Source organism: Balaenoptera physalus, assembly GCF_965194825.1.
Source record: "Balaenoptera physalus genome assembly, chromosome: 11".
In the NCBI taxonomy this organism is placed as follows: Eukaryota; Metazoa; Chordata; class Mammalia; order Artiodactyla; family Balaenopteridae; genus Balaenoptera; species Balaenoptera physalus.
The window spans coordinates 95,451,316-95,468,129 of NC_138896.1; the positions used below are offsets into that span (position 1 = coordinate 95,451,316).

The window sequence follows — 16,814 nt, forward strand, 5'->3', positions numbered from 1 at the left end:
GGAGAAAATGACGCTGGGTGATGAGGGTCAATGTAATCCATGTCCACAGGACAGGAAAGACTTCCTGGCCTATAATATTTCTGAGGGACCAATGTTCCTCTAGGACAGCAGGAGGTTCAGAATGTTTATTATCTCTTTCAATTACTAGCTTTGCCATTTAGTACCCTGAAGCAATGACTAACTAAAGGGTTCACCATCAATAAGGCAGAAACTATTTATTAAACTCTGAGGACAGATGCAAAGTGGTACTGAGCGCTATTATAAATACAGCAGAAGCATAGAGCTCAGACGCAGATTTCCTCCAGTCAGTCTATTTGGGCAGGTAAGATGTATACCTATTGCCTATTTTGGAAAAATTGTGAACTCTAATGGAACATTTCATAAGGTCTGCTAAGCTCCTGAAGAAGGGATAAGACTGAATGACATCAGCGGCCAGTTTGCAAAAGAGTATAGGATTCTATCAAACCCAAATTGATTTCTACTTTCTATAGGCAGAAGGTGGAAGAAGCAAAACCCCTTGAAGGCAGACGGTATCACTTCCATGAGAATGGCACATTACAGATCAACGAGACCACGGAAGAAGATGCTGGTTCCTACTCTTGTTGGGTAGAAAATGCTAAAGGAAAAACAGCAGTCACAGCCAATTTGGATATTAGAAGTAATTTTATTTTGTTTTTACTTTGCATGAATTGTCACATGGCTTCAGTTTTTCATTTTCCCAAGTGAAACAATATGATTTAAGTTCGGGCATCCGTTAAATTTCTTTCGACTGTTTCAAAACTCCTAGATTGGGTTTCATCTAAACGACCCTCACAAGAATTATAGGATATGTCGATGATGTGTCCATGGCTTTATACAATTGTAAGATGGAACTAGGTGTTCTTGGTGATGGATGACCAGCAATATTTAAAAGTCTCCTATTTCGGTGTATTCCTGTAACTCTATTTTATTTCAATAACCAACTCAATGTAATGTCACCAGTATTCAACTCTTTGAACTAAAAATTTCACAAATAAACTCATAAAGGATCAGTTTCGTAAAGACTCCGGCATGACAAAATGAGGAGGGTTTTGTCCTCTTCTTGAGTCATAAACAGCTCTGTATTCTTTCTCTTGCTCAAGCAGCCTGTTTCATTTTTAATTGCTCCCAATAGTTAAGTATGTGCCAAGATATGTCAGTGTCCCAAAGAGGAGCATCTCAGCACCTAGATTCAGGCTGACTGGAACCCAGATCCACAGGCATCAGCAATATTTTGATTTTAAAATTGCTCAGAGAACCCTTTTCAGGGAAACAAAGAATAGAAAGGTTCTATAGTAAATGGAGCGAGGGTTTGTATTTCCTGTGACAGGTCACTCTCATGGCCTGCTACTACCTCTGCTTAGATAACAGGTACATGTTCGTTTAATCATCTGTTTTCACTGCTACCTTAACATTTGTCTCTCTCTCTGCACACACACACACACACCCTTCTTTCCTTCTTTTATTCTTTCATCGTATTTTTTTCTATACCCTAAGTTATCCAACATGCCAGCCCCATGGACTATATTTTTAAGGCATATTAATATTCATTGATGTCTACTTATAGTGGATGTCTCTCTGCATTTTCAAGTGGTATGTGCAATTTTTAAAATGCTCCTATAACATCAGTGAAGATGATTCTTTTTATACTTTATAAAACCAACCTAGATCAAAGATAAGCAACTCCGCCAGGTGAAAGATAATGAGAGTGAAGTCTGGAATCCAAAGGAACCTTCACATTCCTATTGCCCAACACAGTGCTTGGCCCAAAGTGGACTCAAAACGGCTAGTGGCCAGAGAGAAGGCCAAGTTCATAAGCTTTTGGTCTCCTCTAATGTCCATTTTATATGTAAGGGTTATATAGGAATCGTATCCATGAGAATCAAGGGCATACTTTTTAAATATGAAAAAGGAATGTCAGGAATGGAATTGAATAAGAGGCTATGCAGCATGAGCTTTGGTCTCTTCCAGTCTTGAGTTCAAATCACAGCTCAGTCCCTTACTAGGTAGAAAATATTAGTATCCTTACTTAATTTCATTTTAGCCTTAAGTTATCTTCTCGGTAAGGTAGAGATATTAATATTCATAGAATTGTTGTAAAATGTCACAATGAATGTGAACTTCTTCCCAGAGTCTAGTTAAATGAAATAAGTGCTTATTAAACGGTATCAATTGTTATTCAATGGATTTCTTTAAATTTAGAATTAGGAGTAGGATGTTTAGTAATTCACTTGAAATTAACTCAATTTGATAACCTCTTCAAATTTCATGCTTGGAATATCAAAAACTCAATTTTACTAACACTTCAATTTTTAATCAGTTTCTTGAGTAACATATAGATAGCAAATATTAGAACATGATTGTGGAGTTGGAGGTCAGCTCATGAGATTTGGCTTCTGAGAGGATTACCAAGTGCCACATTGGGGTAAAGTATATCTGCCTTTAATATGGTCCTTAAGAGTAAGGATTATATGTTTTGAAACAATTATAAAGAAACAGACATTTTCCAAGACAGCCATGGTACCAATGTTTGAGCTTCATATTGCTTTGTTTTGTTTTTTAACATATTTATTGGAGTATAATTGCTTTACAATGTTGTGTTAGTTTCTGCTGTATAACAAAGTGAATCAGCTATATGTATACATATATCCCCATATCCCCTCCCTCCCACCCCTCTAGGTGGTCACAAAGCACCGAGCTGATCTCCCTGTGCTATGCACCTGCTTCCCATTAGCTATCTATTTTACATTTGGTAGTGTATATATGTCAGTGCTACTCTCTCACTTCGTCCCAGATTACCCTTCCCCCTCCCCGTGTCCTCAAGCCCATTCTCTACGTCTGCGTCTTTATTCCTGTCCTGCCCGTAGGTTCATCAGATCCAATTTTTTTCTTTCAATTCCGTATATATGTGTTAGCATACAGTATTTGTCTTTCTCTTTCTGACTTACTTCACTCTGTACGACCATCTCTAGGTCCATCCACCTCACTACAAATAACTCAATTTCGTTTCTTTTTATGGCTGAGTAATATTCCATTGTATATATGTGCCACATCTTCTTTATCCATTCATCTGTCAATGGACACATAGGTTGCTTCCATGTCTTGGCTATTGTAAATAGAGCTACAGTGAACATTGTGGTACATGACTCTTATTGAATTATGGTTTCCTCAGGGTATATGCCTAGTAGTGAGATTGCTGGGTTGTATGGTAGTTCTATTTTTAGTTTTTTGAGTAACCTCCATACTGTCCTACATAGTGGCTGTATCAATTTAGATTCCCACCAACAGTGCAAGAGGGTTCCCTTTTCTCCACACCTTCTCCAGCATTTATTGTTTGTAGATATTTTGATGATGGCCATTCTGAGTGGTGTGAGGTGATACCTCATTGTAGTTTTGATTTGCATTTCCCTAATGATTAGTGATGTTGAGCATCCTTTCATGTGTTTGATGACAATCTGTATATCTTCTTTGGAGAATTATCTGTATATCTTCTTTGGAGAATTGTCTGTTTAGGTCTTCCGCCCATTTTTGGATTGGGTTGTTTGTTTTTTTGATATTGAGCTGCGTGAGCTGCTTGTATATTTTGGAGATTAATCCTTTGTCAGTTGCTTCATTTGCAAATACTTTCTCCCGTTCTGAGGGTTGTCTTTTCGTCTTGTTTATGGTTTCCTTTGCTGTGCAAAAGCTTTTAAGTTTCATTAGGTCCCATTTGTTTATTTTTGTTTTTATTTCCATTTCTCTAGGAGGTGGGTCATAAAGGATCTTGTTCTGATTTATGTCATAGAGTGTTCTGCCTGTGTTTTCCTCTAAGAGTTTTATAGTGTCTGGCCTTACATTTAGGTCTTTAATCCATTTTGAGTTTATTTTGTGTACAGTGTTAGGAAGTGTTCTGGTTTCATTCTTTTACATGTAGCTGTCCAGTTTTCCCAGCACCACTTATTGAAGAGGCTGTCTTTTCTCCATTGTATATTCTTGCCTCCTTTGTCAAAGATAAGGTGACCATGTGTGCGTAGGTTTATCTCTGGCCTTTCTATCCTGTTCCATTGATCTATATTTCTGTTTTTGTGCCAGTACCATATTGTCTTGATTACTGTAGCTTTGTAGTATAGTTTGAAGTTGGAGAGCTTGATTCCTCCAGCACCATTTTTCTTTCTCAAGATTCCTTTGGCTATTCGGGGTCTTTTGTGTTTCCATACAAATTGTAAAATTTTTTGTTCTAGTTCTGTGAAAAATGTCATTGGTAGTTTGATAGGGATTGCATTGAATCTGTAGATTGCTTTGGGTAGTATAGTCATTTTCACAATGTTGATTCTTCCAATCCAAGAACATGGTATATCTCTCCAACTGTTTGTATCATCTTTAATTTCTTTCATCAGTGTCTTATAGTTTTCTGCATAAGGTCTTTTGTCTCCTTAGGTAGGTTTATTCCTAGGTATTTTATTTTTATTCCTAGGTATTTTATTCATATTGTTGATATTACTAATTTACTTTCCAAATATGACTCACTGTAACTCATTCAACAAATACGTATTGAGTACCTACTGTACCCAGGCTCCCTTCTGGGCTCTGGAGTTACTTGAATGAAACAAAACAAGCAAAGCCTCCACGTTCATGGTGCTTATGTTCGCATTCCACACCTTCATGTTGTTAGTTCATCTATGCATGGGCTTCACCATTTAACCTCAGATTTGAGTTAATAATAAACAAGTTAATAGAAAATTAATTGATTTCCTCTTTATGGTATTTTGATCACATGTCCAGAAGCACTAGAAGGACAATTTATATTATTTTCAATATCCAGAGGCATTTGCTTGCTTACACTCTTGGGAAATTGCTATTAATATAATACTTCTACCCAGGTGCCCTGGCTTGGAAGGAATGAAAATAGTAATGATATGTGATGTTAGGAAATAACAGTGTGACAAACATTGCATGAGGATTTGACTATCAGTGTTGACTATTTTGGTTGATTAAATTGCAGGCACTTGATAGCAAAGTAAGCTGTGCTCTGTAGCTCTAACTAGTATCTTTATTTTGTAAAAACAGATGCTACAAAACTTAGAGTTTCTCCTAAGAATCCTCGTGTCCCCAGATCACACACACTTGAATTACATTGTGAGAGCAAATGTGACTCACATTTGAAATACAGTTTAAAATTATCCTGGAGTAAAGATGGTGAAGCCTTTGAAATTAATGGCACAGAGGATGGCAGGTAGGTAAACTATTTTTTTTATCTTTATTGGAGTATAATTGCTTTACAATGTTGTGTTAGTTTCTGCTGTACAACAAAGCGAATCAGCTAAATGTATACATTTATCCCCATATCCCCTCCCTCTTGAGCCTCCCTCCCAACCCCCATCCCACCCCTCTAGGTCATCACAAAACATTGAGTTGATCTCCCTGTGCTATGCAGCAGCTTCCCACTAGATATCTGTTTTACATTTGGTACTATATATATGTCATTGCTACTCTCTCACTTCGTCCCAGCTTCCCCTTCTCCCCCTGGGTCCTCAAATCCGTTCTTTATGACTGTGTCTTTATTCCTGCCCTGCCACTAAGTTCATCAGTACCATTTTTTTAGACTCCATATATATGCATTAGCATACGGTATTTGTTTTTCTCTTTCTGACTTACTTCACTCTGTATGACAGACTGTAGGTCCATCCGTCTCACTTCAAATAACTCAATTTCATTCCTTTTTATGGCTGAGTAATATTCCATTGTATATATGTGCCACATCTTCTTTATCCATTCATCTGTTGATGGACACTCAGGTTGCTTCCATGTCCTGGCTATTGTATGTAGTGCTGCAGTGAATATTGTGGTACATGTCTCTTTTTGATTTATGGTTTTCTCAGGGTATATGCCCAGTAGTGGGATTGCTGGGTCGTATGGTAGTTCTATTTTTAAGGAGCCTCCATACTGTTCTCCATAGTGGTGTATCAATTTACATTCCCACCAACAGTGCAAGAGGATTCCCTTTTCTCCACACCCTCTCCAGCATTTATTGTTTGTAGATTTTTTGATGATGGCCATTCTGACCGGTGTGAGGTGATACCTCATTGTGTTTTTGATTTGCATTTCTCTAATGATTAGTGATGTTGAGCATCCTTTCATGTGTTTCTCGGCAATTGGTATGTCTTTAAAGAAAATTACAGGCCAATATCACTGATGAACATAGATGCAAAAATCCTCAACAAAATACTAGCAAACAGAATCCAACGACACATTAAAAGGATCATACACCATGATCAGGTGTGGTTTATCCCAGGAATGCAAGGATTCTTCAATATACACAAAACAATCAATGTGATACACCATATTAACAAATTGAAAGATAAAAACCATATGATCATCTCAATAGATGCAGAAAAAGAATTTAACAAAATACAACACCCACTTATGGTAAACTATTATAGTATCTCATAATATTTGCTTGGGATTAAACCTTGCATTTGAAAGAAAAATAGTTGTAAAAGTATACACACTGAATTAAAATATAAAAACTGCTTATTACATTTCAGTCTTTAAGGCAATATTTAAAGGGTCAAACAGTGTACTTGTTTCACTTTACTTCCACACGTTTCTCTCCTCATTTTTGCTACCGATTTTTCATGTAACTTGTACCATCCTGTGAGTGCAGGCAACAGAAACCGCTCCTGCTATTTGAGGAATATTTATTGCATGGGCTTGGGTGCTCACAAAACCATTGGAAAGAGTGGAGGAGATAGGTCTATGGGTGCTGCTTACTAAGCTTTTGGGTTCTCGGTGATGTGGCACTGCAGCTGCAGTTCACATGTCTGGAAATTGCTGCCGTCTTCACTGCCCCCCTCACCCCACTGGTTCTCCTGGTGAGTCCAATACTGCCAGCTCTTATATCTGCCAGAGTCGCTGTCTGCTCACAAGTCCCCAGGGGAGATGGTGCCCATTTCTCTTCTACCTCCCAGTCTCATAGGAATTTATCTCATGGGTGGAAGCTAAATCATATCTCAGATCCTTCCCATTGGTAAGTATTGACAAGTATATTTTTGAGCCTTCCAGCTTCTTTGTAAAGAATATGTAAAAGTGTAGAAGAGAGAATGTAGAGTAAGTGTGACTAGACGCTGACTAGTACTATATTTAAACACTGTTAAGTGTATCAAAGGAAGAGAAAACAGTCAATATTTAATGAATGTGTGTACTGGCTTTTGGAAGCAGAGGACATTCCTCTTCCTTTCGCATTGTTGCTGAGTTAGGGGTTAAAATTTGACCATCCTTGATCCAAATCTCACCCGCCGTCTTATTTTGTTGTTCATCATTCTGAAAAACTAAATCTGAAGGTCTTTAGACAGGACTTGCATTCCTTAGGCGAGATGGTGGCAGTGTCATCATTAAGAGCATGGGCTCTGGAACCCAGGGGCTTGGGATTGAATCCCAGCTTTGTCACTTATTGGGTCTGTGACCTTAGACAAGCTGCCTAACTTTTCTGTGCCTTAGTTTTATATTCTATAACATAGTTTAGTTCAAAAAAATTGTTTAAGGTAACTTCATCATAGGGTTATTATGAGTCAACACCAGGCACTTAGAATATACTCAGTACTCAGTCCAATTTAGCTGTGATGACTCATTCTCCTCATTTCTCTGGTAGTCTTGTCTCATTTCTGTTACCTGCTTGGTCTTTTTTCGTATTTGTGGGTGTGTGTGCCACTTCTATATAAAGGCATTGATTGGTCTCAGCCTGGGTACTTAATTTATTCCATCTCATCCCTCCTCTGTATTTCATGTTTGTGGAAAGGCAGTATATGTACTGCAACCAGTTGTCAGTGACACAAAAGGAGAATAATTGTTGATACCTAACAGGCTACACGTTGCAACAGAGATCTTCAGCCTTTGATTAGGTGTGAGATGATTTGTCAACTGCTCAGATCCCCCCCAAATTCTCCCTCTTTTGTCAAGTGTGTAGTTATTTGGGGTCTTCTGTATAACCTCTGGGTTATAGCCAAGAAGGGAATCAGACTCATGCCTTGTTGGTAATGTGACCTGCATATTTAGGCCCTGAATCCAGACTCTCCAACCAGCCTCTTTGTGTGACTCAGTTTTATAGCTTCTGCAGGATGCTGGGGCTGACACTCAATTGAGCCTCTGGCTCTCTGAGTCACCTAAGTAATGCAGACATTCTTCTAGTTTTCCTTAACACAGAAGTGATATTTGGGGTGGGAAGGGCTGGGAGTGACTGTTGCAGGCTGGTCTTGACTGGAGCCAGGAGCAGGCATGGAATTGTAGCAGGGAGTTGAGATCACAGCTATCTGCTAAATTTCTGTAGAACCATTAGTAAGCTCCCATTTCTCACCTTCTGCCGGGACACCTTCTCCTTGTCACTAGGCTGGGAACCAGAAGCTTTTACCTAGAAAGTGGTTAAATTTCTGATGCAAAGGCACATAGAGGAAAATGAGAAGTAAAATACCTTCTTGTCTCCCCTTTTGTCCCCTGTTATGTACAGGGGTATGAGAAGCGTTGGAAACTGCTACCCTGGACCATTATACCTGCTGGGTGCCTCATGTTATGTTAGTGCCTCCCATACATGCTTTCCCTCTATTATCCTCACAGTAAACCTATTAGGAAGGCTGAAATGACCTCAAGGAATTTTCTGTGGATTTCTAACCTGCAGGTGGCTCTAGACAATACAATATTGTTATGAAAAATGAAATGGAGTATGGATATGCTATCAAACCACTTTTAAAATTTAGACTGTCCTTGACAAATGTAATGGGGACTGTTCATGACCATAGACAGAGTGAACGACCCAGTCCTGAAGGAGAGGGATGGCAGAGGGATATGGGATGTGTCCATGTGTCCGTGAATAGGTGGATGAGAGGGAAAAGGTGTCAAAAGCACAAGTGGGAGGGCTTTATCTTGGCATCAAGGAAGGGCTTCTTTTCCCCCTCAGAAATGGCAGCAGATGAATGGGGTAGAACTCAGGGCTGGGGAATAAGAATGCAGAGGTTATAAGGCATTAGATTAGGCAGAGATTATAAGGATAGAAGGGTCTCTTCCTAAGAAAAGAGGAACTAAGGTAATTTGTTCAAGCAGAAAGGCAGGAGGAATGGGAGTTGGGGGCGTTAAGAAATGTGATTAGTTACAAGCCAACAATGAATTAAATCAATTTGATTAATATTATTATTAACACTCTTTGAGGACATAGTAAGCCAGGCTCTATACACGAATCACTTTATGTGTTTTTCCCTCATTTACTTCTCCTGAAAAGAAAGAAAATATTGTTATCCCCATTTCTTAAATAAGGTGAATTAGGCTCCAAGTTTTGTGCAAGATTATACAAGTCATAGTTGGTGGAACTGAGCCTCAAACACAGGTCTCCAAAGAAAGCAACATTTTTAATATTGCCTGGAGCGAAATTTGTTACAAGACGGAATGGAGCAAGAAAACACTGGAGGTTAACATGGTTCGGGGACTAGCGTTCTGGATATTTCAGATGAAGGAGGTGAGAGGTTGTAGAATGATGGCAAGTTTCTCATGGGAGGTGGTTAAGCAGGTAAAAACAGGGGAGAAGACTGAGAGGAACAGAGATGACGATGAAGCCAGAGAACAGGTTCTATGTAGAGTAGAAACCATTTTTAAAATGTATTATGTGCTTAACAAGGATTTCTTCAAGCAGAATACAGTTGACCTATGATGGAAACATAGTGTAAGACAGAAATAAAGAGTTGTGGTCTTAGGCACTGAGAGTTTGGAGCTGTTTGTTACTTCAGCATAGCAGAGTGTATCCTTGCTAACACAAATAATTGTCAGATTTTGATGTGAGCCAGAATTACCTAGGTATCATGTTCAAATGCAGTGGCCCTTGTCCTATTCCCAAAAGTTCTGATTTGGAAACTGGACTGAGCCTAACAAAGGAAATTTTTAATCACCTCCCTGGGTACATCATACCTACCAGATTTCAAGGACCAGGGGGTCATTCTACCTTGATTAAAACGAGGTACATTTGTGAGTTTTAAAAGACAGTGCGTTACAGAAAAGTTGCCCTTAAGTTGCCCTTTCTTTCTGGCGTGAAGCAGCCCCACACCAGGGTACAAGTGTTGGCAAGAAGATTGTAGGCTACATTTCAGCTCCCCGGGGCCCTCGTGGATGTGCAGGGCACAAACAGCCCTCTTGAAGAGGTTATTAATTTGTATTTCTTCATCTAAGAAGGTAAACTTTGCAAAATTGTCAGTGTATGTAATATTCTGATATTTGTACCAAATGGACACATAACTAACATGAACTGAGAAACTGTGTCAAAGCTTTATCATTACAATCATAGTGAGATTCTTGACTAGCAATACCAGGTAGTATTGATTAGCAAATCATTCAGTGATTGGTGGAGGGGTAAGGGGCTGACTTTGTCTATAATCAAAGGGCAGAACCATGTTTGACTTTACTACAGTTTTAATTGGTTTTCTATAACTCGAACTTTTCAGCAGCCTATATGAGTTTTATGTTAAGAAACTAAATTATTTAAGACTTTCTCTCCCTCCCCACAAGGAAGACATTATTTCAACTAAACAGCACACTGCTGTGAATATATCTCAGATTTAATGGAACTTTATTTTTTTAAAAAATACTTGAATAGTTACGCTAACAATACACAGGCATAGGGTAAAAGGTATAATTCATATTTTAAAAATTCATATAGTAAACTCAATTACAAATTGGCAAAAAGAGAACAAATAATAAAAAGCCAGTACCAAATGATTTGCAAAAAGAAGTACTAGTCTGCCATCTACTGTTCAGATAAGTCACAGAGTTCACTTTTTATCACATCTTAAAGTGCATTCTATGTGGGAGGTGGAAGGATGGAGAAAAGAGAAAGTTGTCAAAAATAGAGATTGCCAGACCTCATCTCAGATATTCTGGTTCTGTAGAACTGGGGTGTGATTCAGGAATCTGCCTTTGTAAGAAGCACCCAAGTTGATCCTATGTAGGTGGTTCCCTAAACATACCTTAAGGATTATTCAAATTTATCTTAGCTATTGTGAGGTATGGTACACTCTTCAGACACACCAGGCAAGATGGTTCCGTCACTGACCCATGAATCACAGATGGTTGGATTTGGCAATTTAAAAACCAACCAACCAACCAACCAACCTGATCCCTTTCATGGCTTGTAGACATTTGTGTGTGCTTGAATAATACTTTCCAGTTTTCAAGTATGGCATTCTCTAATAAAATTTGCATTATGGGACAAGTTTTTTTTTTTTTAATTCTTCCTTAAATTGCTTTCTATGGGGAATATTTAGTTTTGAAAGGATTACATTTCTATTGTTTCTGTTTGTTTCATCCTCATCATAGACTCACTTTTTTCCTGGTAGGATACTTATTGATGGAGCTAATTTGACGATATCTAATGTCACCGTAGAAGACCAAGGTGTATACTCGTGTTCAGCTCACACTGCTCTAGATAGCACTGCTGCTATGGCTCAAGTAACTGTCCTTGGTAAGTGCACTAACGAATAAAGAAATCTTTGTTCATTTCTTCTCCATTACTGATTAAATTCCACTGTTCTTAGGCAATTAAACCAATGATTATTTAAGCCCGTGCAATTTATTGTTAGTTTGAAATTTTCAATTAAAGAGTGACCCTACTTTCGAATGCTTTCGCCTCTTCTGGTTCTAAAGAAGTTAATTGATGCTTAACTTCTTTTTTCTACTTGGGTAATGTTGCCAGAAGCAGTGGGAGGTAGGTGATGCTATCAGCAGAAAGAAAACTGAAGCATGCTTGAGTTCCCAAGACCCCTGAGCTACACTTTCCTAGTGCAGAGAGAAATGTGGCTGAGGAATGGAGATGGGCTAGCATGGAGGGGTCAGGGTAGGGGCCCAGTGGTGATTAAACAGTGGTCCTGCCCTAAACCAGTGGCCTAGACCCAGCTCAGCTCCCAGGGTCCCAGGAAGGGGGGGAGGGAGGGACTTCAAGGGTTCTTCTGCAAAGAAAGGCCTCTGATTTTTTAAAATAATAATACTAATTAGAAAACAATGTGCACACCTCAGTGGTGTAATCAGTGCGATTACCCCTGCGGTTTCCCATGTTGATAGCTCTTAGACCGTCTGTTGGATAGCTCTCCTAGTTTCCCTTCCAGATTCACCGTCCACCAGCTCTCTGAATCTGGAAACCTGACCTGTGTGGACATCAACAAACCACTTACCCTCAAGCTTTCATTCGGTTCAGCCGTCGGGGAGCCCTGGCAGCAGAGGCAGTGGGGGGAGAGTGTTTTTTTTCTGGATAATCCCTCCCTGCAGGCTGGCTGTGTGTGTCCCTCTGCCAAAGTCACTGATTCTCTCAGAGGCTTTGTCCACACAGCTCCCTCTGATGGGATTCCAGTAACTGCCCTGCCCACCCCTCACCCCCCACCCTGGATATCCCGCTCACATCTTTTGAAAGAGTCTTGATTAGAATCTCTTTGAAGTACCCTAACTTGTGTGAACTGTTTACTCTCTGCTGGGACCCTGACTGATAAAGACATTTTTACAGTTTTCTCTCATAATTCTGTTTCAGTGGGTACCATTTAGTTTTCCTTGAGTTTGCTGATAGTCCTTAGAAGAGGTTTGATTTGGCCTAAACACCTTTGCCATATGTCTAGATTAATCCTGATTATTAACAGGTATTTGTATCTTTAGCGCTTTGGTTGCTGGGATTCACAGGTAGGTTGCCTACCATGGGTACAGACTGAGAGGAAAGAATTCAGTCTCTTTTGAGGTAGGCTGGTGAAAAATGAGTAAATAGGCAGGTTCTCTCCTAGTGAAGCAAATGGCCACTATATTTTAAGTGAGATAAATGACCACCATCTTTCAAGTGAAGCAAATGGCCACCATGTTGGGTTTTCAAAAAAAAAAAAAAAAATGTAGTTCCCAGGTGGTAGGGGTGGTATGAACTTGGTTCAAAAGAATGAAACCTTTAGGTGATATGTTTCAGCTACCTCAGGGGCAGAAAGGTTCAGTCCTTAGTAATCATTCCAGTAGTAATTCTCCAGACAAAATAGTTGAGCCTAATGTAAACTGGAGTTTATCCCAGGCAGGACAATTATGAGTGTAAATGTCACGATCCATGACCTTTGTCCCCGAGTATTTTGAGCAATGGCAAGGAGACTGGGGTCCCTACCACTTGGTACGTGCCATCTAAATTTTCTTGTGAAATTTAATACATCTGTCTTGTAATGAGGCTGCCATCTTCTAGAACTGTTCAATTTTGATCATTTTAAATAAATAGTGGCTAGGATTACATGTACTATTTACTTATGAGGTAATTACCAAGTGTTTTTAGAATGAAAAGAAAATAATAAAAAATAATCTATGAGATAGGCTGCATTTTCTTAACCACTTCTTGGCATTTGCATTCTAATTTTCAGGCCAGCCTCTGATTTTAAGAAGCATAGCCCCATAACTGACAGTAACAAATGACAAATCCATGTATAATTTCTAAAAGACTCTCTTTCCTGGAAAACAGTGTTTTAAAGTCTATGCTTGACCCATTTTAAACAGAAGTTACTTTCAGAAGCCTTGCCAGAAACGTCCTTTAAAAGCATCATTCGTTTAGGTCTCAACTGCAGTCCATCAATCGTAGCTCCATGTGATTCTCGGAAAGAGCAGATTTTAATGTCAGACAAAACAGGCCGCTTTGGTTGGTTCAGAAAACGTCAGAAATGAGTGCCCTTAGTAAGTGCTGAAGACAGGAGCCTAAGTTCTATGAGCTCAGAGATCCTCAAGCCTGTTGAGGAAATAAGCTCTTATTTAAGGCTCTACAGTGTGGATGCAGCCACTGACCACATTTTTAAAATAAACACATTCTCTTCTGAATTGAAAACAATTTTTTTGTCAGTATAAATTTCCAACAATTGTCAAATACTCAGCAGGAGCCATGGATGTTGCTTCCCACTTGGAGAAGAAAGAGCCCATAAGAAGGCCCCATTAGATATTACTTCCATTGTCTCCTCTGAGAAAAGATAAATGTCCTTGAATACATGGGAGAATTGAAACCAAAGTTTGGAAGTCAGGATCATTAGGGATCAGATTTTCTTTTAACTGCTCCTTTTATTTTTAAAGTACCAGAAATTTCCATGTAGTTTAACACTTAAAATTTGTCATCGCCTACTCAATTTTCTAGTCTCTGTCACAACATTCGGTGCCATATCTTCCTCTTCCCATATAAACGCCCTTCCTACTCTTCTTTAGAACTCCAGGCCAACAGAGTATAAAAGTTGCTATAATATACTGATAACTCACTGTTACAAATTAAAATAAAAATCCAAACCATGTAGAAAAGAAAGCCTGAGTTCATGTTCTCTTATTTTCCTGTAGTCATAGGGCCTAAATTTATTGCTCTAATATGATAATTAGATGCATGGTTGAAGTGATAATATATTTTTCACTTAATTATTTAGTCGCAAAACGTTTATGTGCAAGGCACTGTGGGTGGTGCAAAAATTAATAAAATATGGTTCCTACTCTGGAACATCCGTTTAGTCACATACAGGAGATGAACCAGGCATATAAGTAAGCATGTGAGCTGGAAGATACTGGTCTCCTTGATCAAGTTCATGTTTCTCAAAATTCATTGTTCATGATATCCACCAGGACAGTTGTTTACAAATGCAGACTCCTGGGCCCAGCTCTTTCAGTAAGCCAGAGAAATAGGGCCCAGAAATCTTCATCGTTAATAACTACTCCTAAAAAATATTCTGATGCCGGTGGGCAAAGATGGCCCCTTGAGAACTGGGAATCACCATAGAGTGAGGTAATACAGTAGGGAAGGAATGTACAGATGTGAAGGAAGCTGCATTTGTTTTTTGGGTTTTTTTTTTTAACATCTTTATTGGAGTATAATTGCTTTACAATGGTGTGTTAGTTTCTACTTTATAACAAAGCGAATCAGCTATACATATACATATATCCCCATATCTCCTCCCTCTTGCATCTCCCTCCCACCCTCCCTATCCATTTGAAATAGAACCAGAAGGATTGGTGAGATTTGGCAGTTCAGAGTGGAGACAGGGGCCCCGAGGGGAAGGGGGCTTGCAGTGTGCCTGAGTGAGGAAGTGGGATCGACAAAGGCATTGATCTGCCTTCTCCTCACCGTTATTTTTCATTATTAATCAGATGTTCCAGATCCACCAGAAAACCTTCACTTGTCTGAAAGACAGAACAGAAGTGTTCGGCTGACATGGGAGGCTGGAGATGATCACAACAGCAATATTAGCGGTAGGGAAGACTTGGGATAACTGTAGTTTCCAGAGTTAAAATTAATATTGAAGCCATTAATACCACCAAGGGTGGATTATCCTTAGAACATCCTTTAAAATGTTTAATATTGTATATAAATCTTAGTATAACTTCAACATTCTCAATCCATTCTAATGTGTTTTTCTATGTTCCTACTGCCAGAGTATATTATAGAATTTGAAGGAAACAGAGAGGAACCTGGAAGGTGGGAAGAATTGACTAGAGTCCAAGGAGAGGAAACAACAGTCATGTTATCTTTGGCTCCGTATGTGAGATACCAGTTCAGGGTCATAGCCGTGAATGAAGTAGGGAGAAGCCAGCCTAGCCAGCCATCAGACCATCATGAAACACCCCCAGCAGGTATGTAAGTTCACACCTCAAGTTCCTAACAAGTTTTAGTCTGTTGCATCTTTGAACATCTACGGAGGAAAAAGAAAAGGATTGATAACCTGGTGTAGGATTTTAGATTTCTCCCAGTAGAGAGCTTGAATAGTTCTGTAAACTTAACAGCACGCAAACTATTTAAAGTACATCAGTCTCAAAAGTCGTATGTAAATGTTTGATAGATAGCAGGATATTACAAGGAGGTACATGAACAAGCATTACTCTGAGTAATTTCTGATAGCTAAGTATTGTGTTAAAATCAGGTACCATAAAGTAAGTTCTAAACTGAAGTTCAGTATATAGGGAGAAAGTCAACTTTCTCTCTTTATTTTTCTCCTCATTTCAACTTTCTGAAATAAAACATTTGACATGTTATAGGCAGCTTGTTAAATTTTCATTGCATCTAATGCCATTAATTTCATCCATTTAGTGTATTTTTGTATCTCAATAGCTAAACGGATATCTAATACCTATCTAAATTCCCAAGATGCTTTTTAAAAAAGTTCTCAAGAATGAGCATGCTGTAGTAGTATATACAGAATTCAAACTATAATATTGTAAGGATGAGACTTATATAATGTTATAAACCAATAAAATAATGACAGTGCTGAAATTTGTATTACTGAATTGGGATTGGGTATCAATGTGGCCATAGCCTGGTTTTTTTTCCCTCTGGCTGAAATAAATATGCTAGGATAGAATTCCCTTTTAGGATTGAGAAAAAGCAAGGGGAGATAATAACTGAATCAGATACTTGTATGATTTTAGTATAAATTCATCTTGGCACTAAACTCCATACTTAGCCCTTGTTTATAAAATGGATCCATCTGAATATATTTCATGGGCACATTAACTGCTGTTTCCTATTTGATGCCCCTAAAACTTGGCTGTTGATATTAATACACGATCTTTAATTTTATTCACTTCGAGGCAAATATTCACAACAAAATTTCTAACAATTCTAATAGAAAAGGTAGAGCAGATTTAAAACTTAAAATGTATATTTAAATCGTGGGTTTAGATTTTTAAAAGAAGGTTTAAACTTTAAAGAGCAGGGTTAAAATGAAGACAGGTAAAGAAAACCTTCCACTCTCCATTGAATAATCATTATATCACTCCATGAACACGATTTTACTCCCTGAAGTAAAATATATATTTAAAAGCTG

At 38.6% G+C, this 16,814-nt stretch overlaps 1 protein-coding gene across 13 annotated transcripts in view; it reads left to right on the forward strand.

Moving 5' to 3' along the window:
* CHL1 (cell adhesion molecule L1 like) overlaps positions 1-16,814 on the forward strand; it is a 199,743-nt gene that overhangs the window by 160,280 nt on the left and 22,649 nt on the right. For all 13 annotated transcript variants that reach the window (XR_014250530.1, XM_082412116.1, XM_082412112.1 and 10 more), the window contains 5 exons: positions 492-658; positions 5,065-5,230; positions 11,364-11,488; positions 15,142-15,243; positions 15,427-15,624. Coding sequence is in view for 12 of the 13 variants with exons in the window: in XM_082412116.1 (XP_082268242.1) it covers positions 492-658; positions 5,065-5,230; positions 11,364-11,488; positions 15,142-15,243; positions 15,427-15,624 (758 nt within the window). In the remaining variant the exon portion in view is untranslated. The remainder of the gene's footprint in view (positions 1-491; positions 659-5,064; positions 5,231-11,363; positions 11,489-15,141; positions 15,244-15,426; positions 15,625-16,814) is intronic.